The 20,722-nt window shown below is 41.3% G+C and overlaps 1 protein-coding gene across 2 annotated transcripts in view; it reads left to right on the top strand.

Moving 5' to 3' along the window:
• Positions 1 to 20,238, top strand: part of KDM3A (lysine demethylase 3A) — a 55,430-nt gene extending 35,192 nt beyond the window's left edge. Inside the window, exons 15-26 of one of the 2 annotated variants that reach the window (XM_025868248.2) lie at positions 293 to 420; positions 2,282 to 2,429; positions 4,157 to 4,329; positions 4,701 to 4,937; positions 6,209 to 6,380; positions 8,690 to 8,777; positions 9,442 to 9,572; positions 14,450 to 14,569; positions 14,649 to 14,788; positions 16,209 to 16,385; positions 16,467 to 16,601; positions 17,566 to 20,238. In XM_025868248.2, the coding sequence (XP_025724033.1) occupies positions 293 to 420; positions 2,282 to 2,429; positions 4,157 to 4,329; positions 4,701 to 4,937; positions 6,209 to 6,380; positions 8,690 to 8,777; positions 9,442 to 9,572; positions 14,450 to 14,569; positions 14,649 to 14,788; positions 16,209 to 16,385; positions 16,467 to 16,601; positions 17,566 to 17,646 (1,730 nt within the window). In that variant the 3' untranslated portion in view covers positions 17,647 to 20,238. Of the gene's footprint in view, positions 1 to 292; positions 421 to 2,233; positions 2,430 to 4,156; positions 4,330 to 4,700; positions 4,938 to 6,208; positions 6,381 to 8,689; positions 8,778 to 9,441; positions 9,573 to 14,449; positions 14,570 to 14,648; positions 14,789 to 16,208; positions 16,386 to 16,466; positions 16,602 to 17,565 lie in introns of both variants that reach the window. The other variant, XM_025868246.2, reaches the window with a different exon arrangement.
• The last annotated feature ends 484 nt before the right edge of the window (positions 20,239 to 20,722 follow it).

Below are 20,722 nucleotides of genomic sequence, written 5' to 3'. Positions count from 1 at the left end.
TAGTATAATTACTTGATAACTTATCTTAGTATATACCATAAATTGTTCAAAGATATATTGAATCATGCCCCAAAAACTTTTTGATTAAGGCCTTGTGAATAGTTTTGTAGAAGGAAGGAAAAGGATGCATTTGCGGGGGAAGGCATACTTAGGAAGAAAAGGAGAGAATCTAAGCACCATGTTGCTTAAAAGGAAAGTAATTCTGTTGGAAATACCAATTTCTGCTTTGTAATGTTGAGGTTGAAAGTACCTAATACCCTTGTTGAGATGTTTGTCTCTGCCCTTTTTTTAGCCCTCTATGATGTTGGAGACATTGTTCATTCTGTGAGAGCAAAATGGGGAATAAAAGCAAATTGTCCCTGTTCAAACAGGCAGTTCAAACTCTTTTCAAAGCCAGCCTCAAAGGAAGACATAAAACAGGTATACTATTTATGCTATATTCACCATCCTTGAGATTGTTGTCTGTCTTTTCAAATAACCCAAGGATTTCTGTAGTATATTTGAAAGGAGCATGGGGACAGTGTTGAGTGGAAATAGACAACTCCTACATTTTATGTGACACTTCATGGACCCATTCTCACTTTTCACATTTTTGTGGACCTCATCTGTAGCCTCTTTTAGTAGGTTTTAATTTTTGTTCCTTGAAAAAGCAAAAATGTCTTCTATTTTAGTTTACTTAATGAGTTGCTGTTGAATTTTATGTGGGTTTTTAAAAAACTTCTCATGTTTTACAGAGTTAAGATAATCTTTTAAAATTACTGAGTATATATTATCTATATAAGATATATTTGGGGGCGCCTGGGTGGCTCAGTCATTAAGCATCTGCCTTCGGCTCGGGTCATGATCCTGGGGTCCTGGTATCAAGCCCCGCATTGGGCTCCCTGCTCCGCAGGAATCCCGCTTCTCCCTCTCCCACTCCCCAGCTTGTGTTCCTGCTCTCTCTGTCAAATAAATAAAATCTTTAAAAATATATATATATTTGAAGAGTTAAAGGAAATAATATTGAAATGAACTTTAAATACCCATCACTCACCATAAAAAATGTTCATTTCCATGGTGCTCACGTACCTCTTCCTGGTAGCTTCCCTTCACCTCCACCATCACGTCTACCCTACTCTCTCTCCCTTCTTCCCCTTCACCCCACTGTCTTCTCCCATGTCGTATTTGATAGCAGAATTCCACATTTTCCTAAAGCTGTGTTGTGAAAGGCAGTAGAGGTAGAAGAGCTGTGCTCTTTAGATTCAGAACTGAATTTGAATTCTTCGGCCATTTTCTAGTTGCATGACATCAGCTGATTTACATATGCTTCTGCTTCCTCATCAGTAACAGAGGAATTGGGGCGCCTGGGTGGCTCAGTTGGTTAAGCGTCCGACTCTTGATCTCAGCAGCTCAGGTCTTGATCTCAGGGTCATGGGTTCCAGCCCCACACTGGATTTTGCGCTAGGCATGGAGCCTACTTTAAAAAAAAATAAGTAACAGGAATAATAAACAATACTGATAATTGAGTATCACAGAAATCCATCACACGTAAAAGAAAGGCTGGGACCACAGCAGAAATTTGACTGTTTTTCCTTCTTATGTTTGTATAAACTTATCAGCTAAGTCAAGGCAATTTTTAAGTAACAGAAAAATAAGTGGGGTACCCTGTCTAGTTTTTTAAATGTTTGAGTTCTTTTAAGAGCTGTTCATCTCATTTTTAAAGCCTGCTATGCTATGCTAAAATGAAAGAACATTTTTTTTCTCTGCATCTCATTTCCTTCTGAAATCATAGCTGTACCTTTCCTACCCTGCCTCACTCATTCACTCACTCATTCATTCACTCATTCATTCATTCAGCAACCATGTTGTGAGTGCTTATTCAGGATACTGTGGATTCACAGGGGAGATAGGCACAAACTGGTCCTTTTAAAGCAACATGATAGGTGGAGTGATAGAAAATATGTATGAGCACGCAATGGTTGATTAAGGGCTGGGGAGGGATATCTTGCTGTTAAATTCTTAATGTCTTTTGTTTTCACCAGTAATACTTAAAAGTTAAAATTAAAATCTCTTCTACTTTAATAGTTTTGCTCTATTAGTATAAGATTACTGCAGTTGTGGTGATGTCCAGGGCTGTTAGGTGGTTTTGTTTGGGATATTTCTCTCTTACTGGTGAGCTGTTAGGGGAGAAGGTAAGGAAAAGGAAATGTAATGTTTCAGCTTGTGGAAAATTCTCTTTTTAAACTCAACACAGACTTCTTTCGCTGGGGAAAAACCTACTCTTGGTGCCGTGTTCCAGCAGAATCCCTTGGTGTTGGAGCCGGTGCCTGTGGCTGGGGAAGCCGCTTCCAAGCCAGCCAGTAGCATGAAGCCTGCTTGTCCGGCCAGTACCTCTCCCTTAAACTGGCTGGCGGACCTGACCAGTGGGAATGTCAACAAGGAAAACAAGGGTGAGGGTTTCCTGCTTTCCTGTGGGTTCCTGAGAACTTGAGTCCGTTCTCGGAGGGGATTGGCAGCCTCAGCTGCTGTGAGGATAGTGTGATTAGAAGTGTGTGGAATGGAAAGGAGTGGTTCCCTGTAGTCACCAGGGAGACCTGACCGAAATTCAAGTATTTTTAAATGCAGCCCCAAGGGGCACTTGGGTAGCTCGGTTGAGCATTCAACTCTTGACTTCAGCTCAGCTCTTGGTCTCAGGGTTGTGAGTTCAAGCCCCGTCTTGGACTCTACACTGAGTGTGGAGCCTACGTTAAAAGAAAAAAGAAAAAAGAAAAAGAAAAATGTAGTCCCAAAAGGGAGAACTTCTGCTGACAGTAGGACTCTAGGCTGAGATTATGTTTGGCAAGAAAGGAGTGGGCTGAGACTTGTTTGTTTTAATAAATGATTTCTACGTTTCTGTCCTTACCCTCTTGTTCCTGTTTTGTCTAATTGGAATGTTCTGGCTTCAGTTTTATTTTTCTCATCTGTGCTGTTGTCTTAGGATACTTGATGACAGTATAAAGAATACAGGCTTTAGAGTCAGGTAGTTAAATTAGAATTTAGGTGATTCTGCTTTTTCAGCTATGTTACAAGAAAGAAAAATTGGAGGTTAATTTCTTTCATGCAAAGATCCTAAACAAAGTTTTCAGTACTCTCTAGATAAAGGAATTCTATAGTATGACCAAGCAGGGCTTCAGAAGAAAAGTCATGTGCCAAGACATAGAAAAGTAGTAAAATTCAATACCTATGCATGACTTAAAAAAAAACACAAAACTTTTAAATTAGGAACAAAAGGGAACATCCTCAATCTAATGAGTTTCTACAATAAAACTGGCAGCAAACATCATAATGATTGATTTTTTTTTTTTTTTAATTGGCTGAGTATTTTCTTTAACAGTGTGCCTCTCTTCAGGAATAAGAGGATACCTGCCATCACTATTTTATTAAACATTGTGCTGGGAGTCCTGGCTATTGGAGTAAGGCAAACAAAAAAAGATGTTAGGAATGGAAAGAAAGTGATAAAGCTGTTGATACTTTAGACAATCTGATTATACCTGTGAAAAATCTAAAAGTATATTTAATAAATACTTATCTATCAAGTTTGCTAGTTACAATGTTAATTTATAAAAATTTTATTTTATATACCAGGAGCAAACAAATAGAAAATGGAAGTTTAAAAAATACCATTTGCACCATATGATTTCATGCATGTGGAATCTAAAAAAACAAATGAATAAAAAAATCAGACCTATGATTGCCAAAGGGGGGTGGAGGGGAGTGGGAGATACAGGCTTCCAGTTATGGAATGAAGGTGACATGGGAATAAAAGGCACAGCAATAGGGATTACAGTCCATGGTCTTGTAACAGTGTCCTGTAGTGACAGATGGGAGCTACACTTGAGTGAGCACAGTATAACAGAGAAGCTGAATCACGATGTTGTACACCTGAAACTAAAGGAACATTGTCAGCTATACTGGGGGGGAAAATTTAAAAAAAAACAGTATCACCTTGAATGTTGGGTACTTATTGTTTTAATACCAGTGGGAAATCCTTGTCTAAATCAATGATTTCATTAGGATTTATCCTCTTAAGTTTTTTGGTTCTAAAGTAAATGAAAACCAAGTTCCAAAGTAATTCTACTAATAGAAGACAAGTAAGGGATTTGCCTTTCCATCTGGATGTTTTTGGTTTTGTTTCTAGAAAAACAACCGACGATGCCAATTCTAAAGAATGAAATCAAATGCCTTCCACCCCTCCCCCCTTTGAGCAAATCCAGCACAGTCCTCCACACCTTTAACAGCACAATTTTAACACCTGTCAGCAACAACAATTCTGGTTTCCTCCGAAATCTCTTGAATTCCTCTACAGGAAAGGTATACATTTGTCGTATTGTTTGTATTCCGTCTTGTAAAAATGAATAGAGTCAGAAAAGGAGAGACTAGAGAAATTGAAACAGTGGAAAGAAGATACGAATCTTAGGCTTTCCTTCATGGGTACAGAAGGTTTCATTGGCAGGTGGGCTTCACAGGGTTATAGTACCGAGCTGGGCCATTTTTTCATTAAACTTTTTCTGTACCTACTTCTGTGAGTTGTAATGTCAAGTGGGGGAAGGGAATTTACCTATTTGTCTTGGGTCCTGACTTGGACTCTTGGATATTTGATCTTTATCCTAGCATTATAGGAATGGGTTTTTTGATGGTAGGCAATGACCTATTTAAAGACTTGTATTCTTTCTCAAATTCAGACAGAAAATGGACTGAAGAATACACCAAAAATCCTTGATGACATCTTTGCCTCTTTGGTGCAAAATAAAACTTCCTCTGATTTATCTAAGAGGCCTCAAGGACTGACTATTAAGCCCAGCATTCTGGGCTTTGACACTCCTCACTATTGGCTGTGTGATAATCGCTTGCTCTGCCTCCAGGATCCCAACAACAAGAGCAACTGGAATGTGTTTAGGGAGTGCTGGAAACAAGGGCAGGTAAGAAGGGCCTCTGCTCCCCCAACCCAGTTCAGAGCCCCTTTCTCCGTTCTTTTTAGTAGGCTTCTGACAGTCCTGCCCCCCACCCCGCCACCCTTCATTTATAAGTGGTATATACCTTATTTGCTCTTTGTATACTTTAGGGTGAATATAATTAAGGCACTGTAGCTCTGAGTCTTATTTTTTACAGCAGACATTGCTGAGCTCTCTTCCAGTGAGGTTTTGACTGCTTCTAAACCAGTCATCTTTGGGTTTTTGATGAATGCTTTCTGGGCTCTGTGATTCTTGGGTGATAAACCTCAACAGGAGGAGTGCGAGCAAGACTAAGAGGCTGATGGGGCTTGGGGGATTAGACAAAATACAATCAAAATCATGTGTCCCTCTTCCCTGAATTAAAACGCTTATGCTGAAGGCAATTTTAGGTGTGCCAGAGCCATGTGGTGTCCTCTTGGAGTTGGTGTGTGGTCTCCCAGGGGCCTGCATTGTTCCAGCTTACATTTTGGTTGATGGTTTGGGAAATGCATGGCTTTGTGAACCTGCTCCTCTGCTTTCTTGTTTTGGTTTTTGTATTCTGGATCTTTGGCTTCTCTTTGGGGCCAAATGGAGTCCTTGCTAAAGGGACACTATGTTCTTGGACAAGGCCAGGACTTGGGGAATTGCCAAATAGAGAAATGTATGTATTTAACCAAAACAAAGTTCCTGCATTTTTTTTCAGCCCTGTATAACTAACATATAAGATTTGCTCATGATGACAACGACAGGCTGAGTATAATCCACCAGCCATGTTTTGTTTGGATTCCGTAATGTTTAAAAAAATTGAACTTCTCAATATTTTAGTTAGGCTCTTTCACGTAAAGATTGGAATTTCTAGCTTGGCTTGGCACCCGCAGGTCCATGTTCCTGCCTGGCAACAACAGGCTGGAGACCAGTGGCAGCACCCCTTTTGGACAGGACACTCCTACCACCTTTGTCTCTCCTTTACATTCCCTGCCTGGTCCTGAGCCTTGCTGTTGGTATTCTGTGAGTAATGGCCTCTGAGTCAGAAGATGGGATCCTTGCTCCTGGAAGCTTACTAATGTAGTTTGAGAACAAGGAGCACATGAAAACAAGAAGTGCTGTGGGAGCTCAGAGCACTAAGCTGTCACCTCGGGATCTGCCACTGAGGACCAGCCACAGAGAAACAAACAAGCAGCAGTTTGAAAAGGGGCTGCCACTGGTTTGGGGACCGAGCTGGAGGAGTTCAAACTAAAGTCTTCATTCTCTTCTTATAGCCCGTGATGGTGTCAGGAGTGCATCATAAATTGAACACTGACCTTTGGAAACCCGAATCCTTCAGGAAAGAGTTTGGGAATCAGGAAGTCGACCTAGTTAACTGTAGGACCAATGAAATCATCACAGGAGCCACAGTAGGAGACTTCTGGGATGGATTTGAAGATGTTCCAAGTATGTATTAAAGCCTTTTAAGGGAGTTAGGATGTGGAAGGAGGGCATGGGAGTAGCAGGAGTCTAAGGCCCCTCGGTGGCAACAACAGCATTGTCTATGATCTTGGAGTTTAAAATTCGTGTCTTATCTCTTCTTCCCCTTTCTTTTTAAAAGTTATGCTTTCAAACCAAGGCAACATTCATTTTGTAGTTCCTTAGAGAGGTGAGGTTTTGGTCATCTGTACTCCAGGGGCCTTCCACATCTGTCCCACGACAGGAATTCTGTGCTTTCACTTGTGCCCAGGGGGAGAGGAGCACAAAGCTGGGGCTTGTGACTCAAGGGTGGTGGTTTTATGTGTGTCTCACCCTCATACATCCTTTTTGCTTTTAAAAAATTTAACTACTGTTTAACAAGATAAGTAGACCTGAAGATGCCAGGGAATGTGAATGCATTTAACATGGGGTATCCTGGTCACTACCTACTGCATCTGGGCTAGGGGCCATTGAGGCAGTAAGAAGGTTTGTGTGTATAGTGCTGAGGCTTGGCCCTTTCTGTGTATTGGCCAGTCAGTAAATTGTTTCCAGGAACATTGAGTTCATGATGGGCCCTGGGGATTCACATCAGCACAGGCCCCCGTCCCCACTGGAGGGTTTGGCCAGTTCATTTATCAGACTGTCAGTAATTCACATTCACTCATTCATCACTCTCAGTTTTTTAGACACACACCTTTTAATCTATTGCTTTCTTATTCCCTTTTACCCACATTTATAGATTATAGCTCATACTTTCAACAAACTTTATAACAAAGTTGTAGTGACTTTTTAAGACAAGGCATGATGGGGTTTTCCACAAGTAGATGCTGAGAATGGAGTTTCAGACAGAAGATGGTTACTTAGGGATCAGCATCTGTGAAACAGAGGGGAAAGCAGGACTGAGCAGGAAAAGGAGTCAGCCACAGTGCAGACTCAACAAAGCCTCGGCCAGTCTTGCAGGGAGGTCTGAAACACATATTGCCCTTCGTTGTCTCAGGTTGGGCTGAAGTTAGAAATGTCAGGGCCTTTGTCCCCCTGCCTCCTTCAGTCTCTAGATACTGGTGCCCCAGGAAGGGACCTGACCAGGCAAGGCAGTACTGTGCAGCTGACCCTAAACTCTGTGTCTGGGCAACAAGTCTTTGGAAGCTTTCCAGTTAGGCCTGAGTTCAAATCCTGTCTCTTGATATGTTCTTGTTGTGTATAGGAGCTTGGTAACTTAATTTTCCTGGGACTCAAAAATTTCCTCCTGCTGGCAGATGGTGAAAATAGCTCCAAGTCAACTATAGCTTGCCCATTCTATACTGATGATTCTGTTGCACACACCCCCAGCACACCACCCACACTAACATACTGCTGGTATTCTGAACATACCCTGTTACCCTGTATTTTTCTGTTTCCTCCTGGAGTATGCACTTATTTAAACTAGGTTATGGACAGTACTTGGTTGACTACAAAACGTCATACAGTTGTTAGTCCTCAAGAGTACCAGGTCTGAAGTCAAACCTGGGTTCCAGCCCCAATTCTCCCACTTAGTAGCTGGATGACCTTGGGTGTGTCTGTCAGTTCCCCGTCCCCAAATCGGAATGTCAGATGGTGTCTAATCTCATTGGGATATTGGGTTTAGTTGTAAGGATTAAATGGTTAAGACACTTGGCAGAGATTAGAACACAGCAAGAAATGAAATAATAGTTGTCATTGCTGTTGATCATAATTACCAACATCTTTTTCAATTAGAACTCCTTGGTTCTTCGTTCCTTGCCATTACCTGCAACGGGTAATAGTTCTGACTAAACTACGTGGTGCTATTGGCCCTACTTGTCCCTGGACAGAACATCAGGTGGTTTCAGTCTCTTTGAACAAAACAAGTCATTTTTATTTCATGGTAGCGTTAGAAAACCTGGGCTACTAAACATCTGTGACCTCTTACTGTTAAAGTGCATTGCTGTTTATTAGTTAAGGAGCTGCTCACTTCTTCCAGAACACTGTATAGAAGGAAGATACTGGATCTGAGACAGACAACTATCAAAACACCAACTATGTGTAATGGGCAAAGGGGTGGCTGAAATCTCAAAGAGTGAGCCGCAATTTTAAGAAGCATCTAGAAAAGATTAGTTGGTAATTTTATTTTGCTGCCCCCGTCCTGCCTCCTAGGTACGAATGGGTTTCTTGGCAACGTAAAAATAAAATAGTTGGCAATTGGCAGGAGGGGACTATTAAAGAAAATAATATTTGTGTACTAGGTGGTCTGTTTCTGAGTTATGAATAGTAACAATTCAGTAATTCTGGTTACCTTTCAGACCGCTTGAAAAATGAAAAAGAACCAATGGTGTTGAAGCTTAAGGACTGGCCACCAGGAGAGGATTTTAGAGATATGATGCCTTCTAGGTATGATTATTGGCAGGGGGGGAGGGGTGATTCTGTCCTTGACTTGGTAGGATAAATTCTTCTTGAGGTGGTGAGAAAAGAGTTTTCAAAAGGGAAAGATGAAATACGGAATAGTTTTACTGGTGCTGATAGTTTATTTCTAGACTAAGTCTTTGGATATGTGTGTTTTAAAATACAAAGAGAAAGAGGTTACTGACTTTGAGATTTGGCTGACTGATGGAATCTTCACACATTTCCACTGTAGTGCTCGGCCAGAGAGAGGCCACATGAGCTGTGCAGCCTCCGACTTGGAAGCAGGATTGGGATTGGACCTCTCAGGGTTCAGTGTAATGATGTTGTATTCGACAGCAAGACAGCTGAATTGGTAGATCCATTTTCCTGATTTGAGCTTGAACCTTGGAAAGGATCCTTAGAACTAATGAATAGTACATCCCTGAGTGTCACTTCTTATCAGGAAGTTACTGACATATTTTAGGTCATTTTGATAAAGATGCATGCTGTGGGAGAGAAAGAAGATATCTTTGTTCATAACTACTATAATTCTCTTAAATATTGTTCAAGGAAAGCTTTCTCCATTTTTACAAGCACAGATATTTTTATTTGTTCCTTTTGGTAAGAAGGAATAAAACAGATCACACAATGATGTTTGGTTCTCTTGTCCTAGGTTTGATGATCTGATGGCCAATATTCCACTGCCTGAGTACACAAGGAGAGATGGCAAACTAAACTTGGCCTCCAGGCTGCCAAACTACTTTGTGAGGCCAGATCTCGGTCCCAAGATGTATAATGCTTACGGTAAGGAAGAAATGGCTAACTTGAAAAGACTTTAATGGAAATAGAGCATGTCAAAATGTTTGGAAAATTGCTTTTGGGGGAGGTGGAGATGGAAGACCTCTATAGTCCTAACACTTCACACAGCAGTGGGCTTCAGTTTTGCATATTTCCTTTCATTCCTTTTCATGTGTAGGTGTATTTCGTTTTCATAGTTGCAGTTGTAGGGCGTGTGTGATTTTTTTATTTTTCTTTTCTACATCTCATATTCTATCGTAAAATCTTTGTGTTGCTTAATAGTTTTTAGTGTGATAATTTTTAGTGGTTGTACGGTATATCATTAAATTAATCTAAATTTGTTACTCATTTTTTAAAATTTTTATTTTTTTTATTATTGAAATTTTAGGTAGTTAACATATAGTGCTATGTGTTTCGGGAATAGAATCCAGTGATTTGTCACTTACATATAACACCCAGCACTCATCATAACAAGTGCCCTCCTTAATACCTACAACCCATCTATCCTATCCCTCACCCACCTCCCTCCAACACCGTTTGTTTTTTTTCTCTGTAGTTAAAAGCCTCATGATTTGTTTCCCTCTCTTTTTCTTCCCCTGCCTTATGTTCAAGCATTTGTTTCTTAAATTCCACATATGAGATCACGTGGTATTTGTCTTTCGTCTGACTTTGTTTCACCTAGCAAAACACCCTCTAGCTCCATCCATGTCATTGCATATGGCAGGATTTCATTTTTTTGATGGCTGAATAATATTCCATTGTATATATGTATACACCACATCTTCTTTATCCATTCATCTGTTGATGGACACCTGGGCTCTTTCCATAGTTTGGCTGTTGTGGACATTGCTGCTATAAACATTGGGGTGCATGTGCCCCTCCAAATCACTATGTTTGTATCCTTTGGATACATACCCAGTAGTGCAGTTGATGGATCACAAGGCAACTCTATTTTTCACTTTTTGAGAAACCTCCATACTGTTTTCCAGAGTGGCTGCACCAGCCTACATTCCCACTAACAGTGCAAGAGGGTTCCCCTTTCTCCGCATCCTCGCCAACACCTGTTGTTTCCTCTGTTGCCAACCTTAGTGATTCTGACAAGTGTGAGGTGGTATCTCATCATGGTTTTAATTTGTTGTTACTCATTGTAAAGTCAGTCTGCTAGCTAGTTTTAACATCTGCCGCACTTAAATACCCCCATGTTGGGGGTAGTAGTTTGTTACTTAAGTTAGTATCAGAAGCACCCTCTGAATTGGATTTTCATTGTTTAGACACAACTCAGTAAACTACCCAACACGGAGTATTGCACAGGATAGAGAATGATTTCCTCAGTTACCAGAGTTGTCTTTTATCATTATTGCCGTGACCTTGACCAGTTTTCTGTTGGGTCTTTATTTAGATCTTGATTATAGTCGGCTGTTTTGAAGGAATTGTTTACTGATTGATTGTTGAATGAAGTTTCAGTTGTTTGGATCATTTATTGACTTTGCTTTAGTCTTTTACACTATTTGGACCCCATTTTTCCAGTCCTCTAGAATTACTTCTTTGATTTTATTCCGTTCTCCCATAATTACTCTGACGTCCAGTCTCTCAGACCTGAGGGTGGCAGCTCTCCTGAAGAAAGGACAGAACCCTTTGGCATCTTTGCCGTGTTCTCCAGAGACTGTTGGGGGTTGAGAGGAGCAAGGACTTGCATCTCAGCCCCACAATTGTTCTGTTATGGTGTCAGTCCGGGCATCCACCTGGAATGGGGTCAGCGAACATTTCGAGAAGGGAGTTTATATTGGGAAGCTCCCACAGCCTAGATGCCCGAGAGCATTCTGCCAGGGTAGGGTGAGAAATGGTCTGTGAGAGAGAGGACACAGCAAGCGAAGTCCCCCAGCCTATTCCCTTTACTTTTCAGGTCTCAGTTTAGAGAGCCCTGTGCACGCTGTGGGGCTGTAGCATGTTCCCTGGCTGAGTTTCCTTCCCTCAAGCCCTTCAGAGCAGCTAGTTGGTTGGGGCCTCAGGATGTACTCCGCTCCTAGTGGAGATTTATGATGAACCTATGTAAATGAAAGTATTTTTTCACTGAAGTAAATGGTATAGTGTTGCATAGTGATTATCCATGCCTTGTAGGCCCCATGAAGCTCTATGGGGTAGAAGTGGTTACCTGAGAAGTTTCAGAATAAATTGCTTGGTTTAAATAGCTTGGTAGCATGGACACCAACAGATAGATGGCAGTGTTACTCTGTACAAGCTTTATCTCTGACAGAATTGTTCCCATCCGGAGTCAGCAGTTAGGGATTGAAAATAATGGAAATGTGTTCATTTTCAAACATCTTACACCTTGTCATAAACAGTAAAGAGCAATCATTTTGAAAGGTTGGATGATTGAGCTGGGACTCCTCAGGCAGAGTAGGGTGAAAAGGCTCTTCAGAGAGAGAGAGTCCACATCTCTCCATCCCCAGTACCACCACCAGTTCTACCCAGAGGGGCCAGGACTTCAGGACAGTGGCAGGGACAGTGACCTGCTCAGGATGTATGAGGGCCAGTCTGTAGCAGGTCTGGGACTAGGACGTTGGGTCTCCTGATTTCCAGGCTAGTTCTGCTCTCCCTGCAACCCCAGTGCTGTCACTCGGCAGTCCCTGTTGGTGTCAGCTCATGTGCTCTTCATAACTGTCCATGGTGGTGTTATGTTCCAGGATTTTCTATATTCTGGGAATCCTTTCCCTGGGACCTTTATGTTTTTATAATCTTGGTTCCGTTTAGGCTCAGGCTGTCTTCGTTTAGAGACCGTTTTATCAGCTTGCAGTTGCCCATAGCTGCCTGTGGATGAGTGTTGGGCAGGTAGCTGGGTAGGTGTCGCTTCCTTCCTTGTTTGGCACAACTCTTTTCCTCTGTTTGGCACTGGCCAAGGAGCAGGCAGCCTGACAGAGCTCTGAGACCTGTTCGCCCTTCCTCCCTCTTCTCCCATCTCGTGCCCTTCCTTCCTCCCACAGGGTTACCTGCTGTCCTGCAGTTTGTACGCTTGTAACGCCACTGTATGTATTTGTATTCCCGCAGAATATTCTTTCAGTTCTAACCTGTGTTTGAGCTTTATATAAATAGAATCAGACTTTTGGATAATCATCCATGCTATCATTTATAACTGTCCATTTCATTCATTTTCCTTCTATTAATTGCTTTTCCTTCTTACATTTTAACTTTTTTTTTTTTTCAAAGATTTTATTTGAGAGAGAGAGAATGAGAGCCAGAGAGTACGAGAGGGAAGAGCGTCAGAGGGAGAAGCAGACTCCCCGCCAAGCAGGGAGCCCAATGCGGGACTCGATCCCGGGACTCCAGGATCATGACCTGAGCCGAAGGCAGTTGCTTAACCAACTGAGCCACCCAGGCTCAGTTTTAACTTTTAACTTTTTTTACTCTTTATTATAGAAAGAGTTTCCAAATGCACTCAGAACTTGAAAGTCTAATATAGTGACTCCCCATGTACTTAGCCCAGTTATAGCAGCTATCAATTTTTTGCCATGATTTCATTATTCCCTCCCGTTCTATTTTTCCTTTACCATTTTAAAGCAAATCTCCTTGGGGCGCCTGGTGGCTTAGTTGGTTAAGCAGCTGCCTTCGGGTCAAGTCATGATCCCGGGGTGACTGCCATTCCCCCTGTTTGTGCTTGCTCTCTGTCTCTCTCTCTCTGTCAAATAAGTAAATTAAAAACAACAACAACAAAAAATAAAGCAAATCTCCTTTGATATATCTCCTTTAAAGCCTATCCTTTGATTTTGCCTAAATACTTAAATGTTCAGCCCTCTCCTAGGGCTGATAGTTCAGCTAAATGGAAAGGAAATCGCTACAGTACAGGGCTCTTAGGGCTACCGTCCCAGGTTGAAGTTATGGGGTGCCCTCTCCTGTGTCGAGCTGCTCCTCAAACTGCAAGGCTCTGGCAAGCCGGAGGGAAGTCCCTTGGCCTCCTCCAAACAAAACAGAGCTGTTTCAGGGGCTGGTGGGTTAGCAGACAGCCTCTGCCTGCCCCCTATGAGCCAGGCTTCTCTCTGCTGCCCAATCAAGGGTCTTCACGTCCCGGCAGGCCATCCACGGTGACCACAGGGCTCGGTGAGCCTCAGCGTGACTGCCGAGAAGGCGAGTCTTTTTCTGGGGGTAAGAGATGAAAGTTTCAGACTACGAGCACCAACCAGGACTTCATGCTGTGGCTCACTACCCCCACTCCCCACTTGTCTTTTCTTTTCTTTTTTTTTCTTTTTTTTTCTTTTTACAGTTGAAGGAACCAAGGAATGCGTTGGGCAGTGTTCTATCTTGTTCTAAGTGTATAGCCATTTGAGGTCCCAGCTTTATGTGCATGTGAGGGGGCTTTCTGTTAGACTCCCCATCTTGAGTGGGTCTTGGGCCTATTGTTTTGCCCCAGAATACTCTAGGCTGTGACAGCCAAAGCTTGAGAACTGGCCGAGCACATGTCCTTTCGGCACATTCCAGCTCTGGGAGCCACTTTACCATTCCTGAGTCCTGCTTTCTTGTTTTTTGGCTTAGGAGTATTTCTTCTCTCGCCAGCACATTGTTTCATTAAAAAAATTTTTTTCAATAATTTCATCCTGGACTTTTAGTTGCTCTTCGCAGGAGGGTCTATCAAGGACCTACTTTGCCTATCATCATAAACAAGTCCTAGTAGTAGGACTTGGTTTTTTATTTTTATAATTAAATATTTGATGAGATTATTTTCTTTCCAAGTTGAAAGGATAACATAACTTAATATTAAATATTCTCTTACTTTAACATGATTTATATAAGAGGCAGCTTTTAAATCTTATGACCAGGTATCTCTCAGGGAGTGGGAGAGACAGTGGCAGCCTTCATCATCTCCATAAATTTAAGGTGTTTTCTGTTGACAGGATTAATTACTCCAGAAGACAGGAAATACGGAACCACAAATCTTCACTTAGACGTATCTGATGCAGCTAATGTCATGGTGTATGTGGGAATTCCCAAAGGACAGTGTGACCAAGAAGAAGGTAGGGTGCTAAGTGTAGAAGTGAGACTTGCTCTCTGAGTTGGAGACTGTGGTCTGATATTTGCTTTCTCTTGCTCTAGAAGTCCTTAAAACCATCCAAGATGGAGATTCTGATGAACTCACAATAAAACGATTTATTGAAGGAAAAGAGAAGCCAGGAGCCCTCTGGCACATATATGCTGCGAAGGACACAGAGAAAATACGAGAATTCCTTAAAAAGGTGTGGTTTCTATCCTATGGCTTGTGAAGAGAGGCATGGAGAATAGCACTGTTAGAAATTACTCCATGTTGAGAACTGACTGGCTACTGGGCAATAATCATAACCTCAAAAGTTTAATCTTTGCTTATCAGATTGACTAGGCTGAAGCCGGTTGCTGAGGAACAAAGATTTCTAAGTGATCAGGCTCACACCTCTGACAAGAGGAGGCCTTGTCTTATGTCTGTGTTTTACATCATAATGCATTTGGAGATTTTTGTGCTCTCCCTTCAGGTCCGAACCGTTCCTCTGATTGTTTAGCATCTATTTGTTTTTATTGCCTTAAAAATCTAAGTACCGCAGAAGTTCATGTGTAATTCCTTGGCCCTTGATACCTGTGTTCTGAGTGAGTTACTTAGATCCCTGTGGGTTTTGTCCACCCTCATTTAGTAGTAGGTCAGGAAAGCCTCAGGCATTACTTGTGGCCCTTAGCTTGCAAAGGGCCATTGGAAAGGGATACAGGGGCTTTTTTTTTTTTTTTTTAAAGATTTTATTTACTTATTTGACAGAGAGAGACACAGCAAGAGAGGGAACACAGGCAGGGGGAGGGAGAAGCAGGCTTCCCGCCTAGCAGGGAGCCCAATGCGGGGCTCGATCCCAGGACCCTGGGATCATGGCCTGAGCCGAACGAAGGCAGACGCTGAACGACTCAGCCACCCAGGTGCCCCAGGATACAGGGGCTTTTAAGATTCCAAGTTCCTAGTGGTTGTCAGGTTGTTCAGCAAGGGCTATGTGTGGAAGTTCTAGGCAGCTGGAAGGACGGGAGCATCCAGTATCTGTGGCTGATACTCTTCAGTTCATAAGGATTAGATGTGAACACCCCTAGCCTGTTGCCTAGTGCCGAGTAGGTCCTTAACCAGCATTGGTTTGAATCAAGCTGTTTCTGACTTAGGATCATTTGACTCTTCCAAAACCTGCTGGTCTCCATATTGCTGCCAAATACTGTGTCTAAAATAAACTGATTTAATTTATAGCTGTCTTTGGGACTGCTCTGTAACTCAGATTGTTAAATGAATTATAGATTTTTAATAACGGCAGTACAACAGTCTGTTTCTAAGGAACTTGAGCCTACTTACATTCAAAAGTCTAGACCAAAATATTGTCCAAACATAGTATCTAGAAAAATATGCAGACTGCCAGTCAGAGATTATTGGAAATGACAGAAGGAAAACCACATTTTCTTTCAGTCTTCTCTTGGTTCTTTCAGTTAACGTCTTTGAGTATTACCTGTCTCTTTCTGCTGGTGGGGTACGTGTTAAGGAAGGCCTGACATCTACTGACTGTCCACACTATTCGGGGGCCTGGGGGCGGGGTGGGGTGGGGGAATGCCCTCATTGTGCCTCAATGTGTTGCTCAGTTTCATAATATTTCAAATGTGTTCTAGGTATCAGAAGAGCAAGGTCAAGAAAACCCAGCAGACCATGATCCCATTCATGATCAGAGCTGGTACTTAGACCGATCACTGAGAAAGCGTCTTCATCAAGAGTATGGAGTTCAAGGCTGGGCTATTGTACAGTTTCTTGGGGATGTGGTATTTATTCCAGCAGGAGCTCCACATCAGGCAAGAAACATTACTTTATTCTTTATTCTCTTTACACTAAGAACTTTTGCATATGTTACTGATGTAACTTGTGTTTTCCAGGTTCATAACTTATACAGCTGTATTAAAGTGGCTGAAGATTTTGTTTCTCCAGAGCATGTTAAACACTGTTTCTGGCTTACTCAGGAATTCCGTTATCTGTCACAGACTCATACCAACCATGAAGATAAATTACAGGTAAAAATAGCACTGATTCTTGGCATTCTCTCTCTCTGGCTTCATGGCCCATTACTCACCTAAAGAGAGTCATTGAACTTGGCCATGTCACACTTGGTACAGTGAGTTGATAAACTGGCTTCGTGTGTAGTTTCACTGTCTACTTAGGCCAAGGAGGAATGAACATAGAGGAAGTCTCACCTTGGTTTGTTATTGTTTTGACTGGAAAGGACTGTGCCCCAAGAGAAAGACTTACTAGTACTGAAAATGAATAGATCTTTGAGGGGCCTGGGTGGTGCAGTCGGTCGAGTGTCCGACTCTTGGTTTCAGTTCAGGTCATGATCTCAGGGTGGTGAGCTTGAGCCCGATCTACACTGAGTACAGAGTTGGCTTGGGATTCTCTCTCTCCCTCTCCCTGTATCTTTCCCGCTTATGCTTGAGTGCACATGCTCTCTCTCTCTCTCAAATAAATCTTTAAAAAAGAAAGAAAGAGAATAAATAGATCTGACTTCTGATCCTGGCTCAACTGCCAGACATTGGTCTTGAACAAAGACTTTTAGTGCTGTGTTGTTCTCATCCTTGAGTAGAGCAGAACAGAATCTCTGGGATCCAAAGAAGATCTCAGAGAGTGGGTTTAAAGATGCTTTCAGTAGTGAATTACGTAACATAGTTTCATGTTTGGAAAACTAGGGGAACATAAAAGTTTTGAAAAATTGTACCTTGGGGCTTGCCTCTCCCTGTACTCACCAGGCTCAGGTTTATGGGACATCAAAACCTGCGGAAGGGAGAAAAGGAGGCATGGGTTTAAAATGTGTATGACATACTGGCCTAAAGGAGTCTAGGTGCCTTTTAAGTACTAACATTTTGAATACCAAGTTTTAACTTTAGAGAGAATGGTAATAAAACTGTCAGGGGAAATGTTTGGTCTTAGTGACAGATTTTAGATATAGTGGTAAACTGACCATAATTTCTCCCGTTCTTTTAGGTGAAGAATGTTATCTACCATGCAGTGAAAGATGCAGTTGCTATGCTGAAAGCCAGTGAATCCAGTTTTGGCAAACCCTAGGGGTCCCAGAGACGCCTTAACCCCTGTACATTGGAAGTGAATTCCTGGCAGCTGATCAAACTCTTCAGGCAGGATTCCTGTGGACTTTGAGATTCATGTTACCTCAGCTTCTTTTTTAAACTGTACCCAACTGGTAAGGGTACTCTGTCTGATGTATATTTCTAGTGTTTACACACACTAAATGTGTATATGTAGGAACTATTTACAGAACATGCATCCTTAAACTGTGACTTTTCAACCTAGTGCAGAACTTCTACCATATTCTGTAAAAACAAAACCTCTTATCCGCTCTGGAACAATACCTGCAGTTACTCCCCAGCTGAGGGGTTGGACAGCTTAATCAGAATGGGTTTATAACTATTAGGAATCACTGCGCAGTTTATTTGGTTGTATTTTGTTTTGTGTGTGTCTGAGTACTCTCTCCCTCAGCCTGTAGGGCTCAGGTGAGCGACGGAGGACGGAGGACGGAGGAAGTGACAGCTAATGATGCAGTTCCTGCTGTGTTGCATTAGGACTGGCATTATATAGCAGAAATCAACTACTGTATAATTCTTGGGTTTAACCATCTTTATTTAGTCCAATGGAGTTTTAATTTAAATGAAGCTTTGCTAATTTTAAGTGTTAAGCATTTTGCATTAAAGTATTCATATAATATTTTGACTCTACTTATTGGCATTGTTATCCTCTGGTTGTAGGTTCAATAGACTTTTCTCAAGTGTTACAAGTGTTAAGAGGTTGCTCCAGGAGCTCATCTTAAAAGCAAAGAAATTAGATGCTATAGTGATTTGTGGTTATTATAATGCTAACATGGAAATAAGTTTCTTCCCAGCCAAGTGGAAACCTTGTCACACCTCTACAAAGAAACATCACCAATTAGCTAAATTCAGAGTGGAAGTTAACAACAACAAAAAAAACCAAATAGTGACTGGTTAAATGGTTCTTCTAAAAGGGTATTTCAAAGAGATCGAAATACATTGTCTTCTGGCCTTTCATAAAGTAAGTTTACAAAGGAAAAGGAAATTATTAGAAGTTTTAGAATAGTAGTATCTAAAATAGTCCTTTCTGATGGAAGAAATTCATTAAAAAGCCACATTTCTGTATCTCCCTGATTGTCTTAGACAGCTATTGTTATACTAAATAAAAGGAATGAAGTTGAAATCAAGTAGTAGAGACAAAGCCTAGAGCCTGGGTTTTTTCCTATGTGCCCAGGTAGGAGGTCAAAGATCCCTGCCTAATGCCAGCCCCCTCTTCAAGCCAACACCTGTAAAACATAAATTTCCTGGAAAAAATAAGTAGACATATCTGCCCATATCAGTGGGAAACATCTTCCCTGGGAATTTATCAGAAGCTCCTTTATACAGGTTTGGCTCTCAAATTGGCACTGCTACTTAGAAATCTCCCTCAGCTGAAATAGGAAAATTGGGGTCCTCTGTAGAGGAAATCAGCTTCAAGCCAGACCTCAAGGGAGTGACAGTTCCAAGACTGTTATTCACAATCAAATAGATTGGAACAACAAACATGAAAACTGAAAGCCACCATGAACAAGAGTCAGCAAGGACCTTCAGATTGCCATATTAAACCTGCAGAGGTTTACAGACTGAAATGATCCAGTGTTATTTTATATTCTGAAATGTTATCTCTGTTAAAAGAAATGAGAGTATAGGAATATGAAGAATGTGGTTTCCAGAAATGACAAGATATGGAAAGAAGCTAAATAGAATTTATAGAAATGAGACATGATGTTTAAAATTAGAAACTTAGCAGATGAGTTAAACAAAAAAAGTTCTTTTATGAACTGGGAGATTGGTAAAAATACAGAATACAGCATTGAACAACAGGATTCTATAAAGAGGTGTTAACTGATAAGCAGAATGCCAAAAAATACAGATTTGGTAATCAGGGACTGAAAGCCGAGAGGGATGGGCGTGGGGGATGCTGTCCAGAGACAGAGTTTCCCGGTACTCATAAAGTCATCAGATTGGAGAAGCCTATCTAAATCAAGCAAAGTAAATAAAAAATCCACATATAATAAATTACAAGAAAGGCAACTAGAGTAGGGAAAACATGATCCTCAAAGAAGTGACAGACTAACAGGTGACTTCTCCACATCAACAGTGCAGGTCAGAAGAAAGTAAACGCTGTTCTCACTGTGCTGAAGACCGGAGCCCGAAACAGCAACACAGACACAGCCAAATTCTTTCCCTGTTCTTTATGGAAACTTTCAGACAAAAATCAGGGTTTATTTTCAGGCCCTTACTGAAGGAAGTTTTAAGGGTATCCTTAGGAAAGAAAACCCACAGCATGCAAGAGAAAATGGAGGACAAGGGAAATTACAAACTCCTGGATACATTGAAGCAATAGTAGCATTAATATTTTTAAAAGGATAATTTTTCTTAAAAAGTTAAACAGAATTATGATTCAGCAACTCCACTCCTAGGTTTACTCAAAAGGATTGAAAGCAAGGATTCAGATACCTGTACACACGTGTTCATAGCAGCGTTACTCAAAAGACCCAGCCCAAGAGTCCATCCCAGATGCAGGGATAAACAAGATGTGGCATATACATACAATGGAGCATTTTTCGGTCTTAAAGGAAATTCTGGCACATGCTACAACGTGGATGAATAAGTCAGACCCAAAAGGATAAATACATGATTCCACTTATATGAGAAATAATCATAATCTTAGACAAATTTCATAGAGACAAAATAGAACAGTGTCGCCAGGGCTGGGAGGAAGGGGTAATGGGAGTTCCTGTTTAATGGGTATAGAGTGTATCTGTCTGGGATGAGGTTCTGGAGATGGATGGTGGTGATGGTTGTACAACATTGTAAATGTACTTAATGCCACTGAATTGTACACTTAAAAATGGTTAAAATGCTCAATTTTTTATTATGTATATTTTACCAAAATAAAAATCAACTCCCAAGTAGGGAAAACCTTTGGAGTTGAATGAGAAAATGACATTTTTGTTTTTTAAAAACTGATTAGCAAGTCAGGAAAGAAGGAACAAATGGGACTTTTCTGAATATTCCAAATACAAGGTAAAGATGGTCCGACTGTAATAAAAGACTCG

This window comes from Callorhinus ursinus, unplaced genomic scaffold (genome assembly GCF_003265705.2).
Source record: "Callorhinus ursinus isolate GAN/ISIS: 27379988/994484 unplaced genomic scaffold, GSC_fseal_2.0 scaffold10, whole genome shotgun sequence".
Classification (NCBI taxonomy): Eukaryota; Metazoa; Chordata; class Mammalia; order Carnivora; family Otariidae; genus Callorhinus; species Callorhinus ursinus.
The sequence above is the reverse complement of the archived record's forward strand: the minus strand, read 5'-3'. Positions and strand labels throughout refer to the sequence as shown.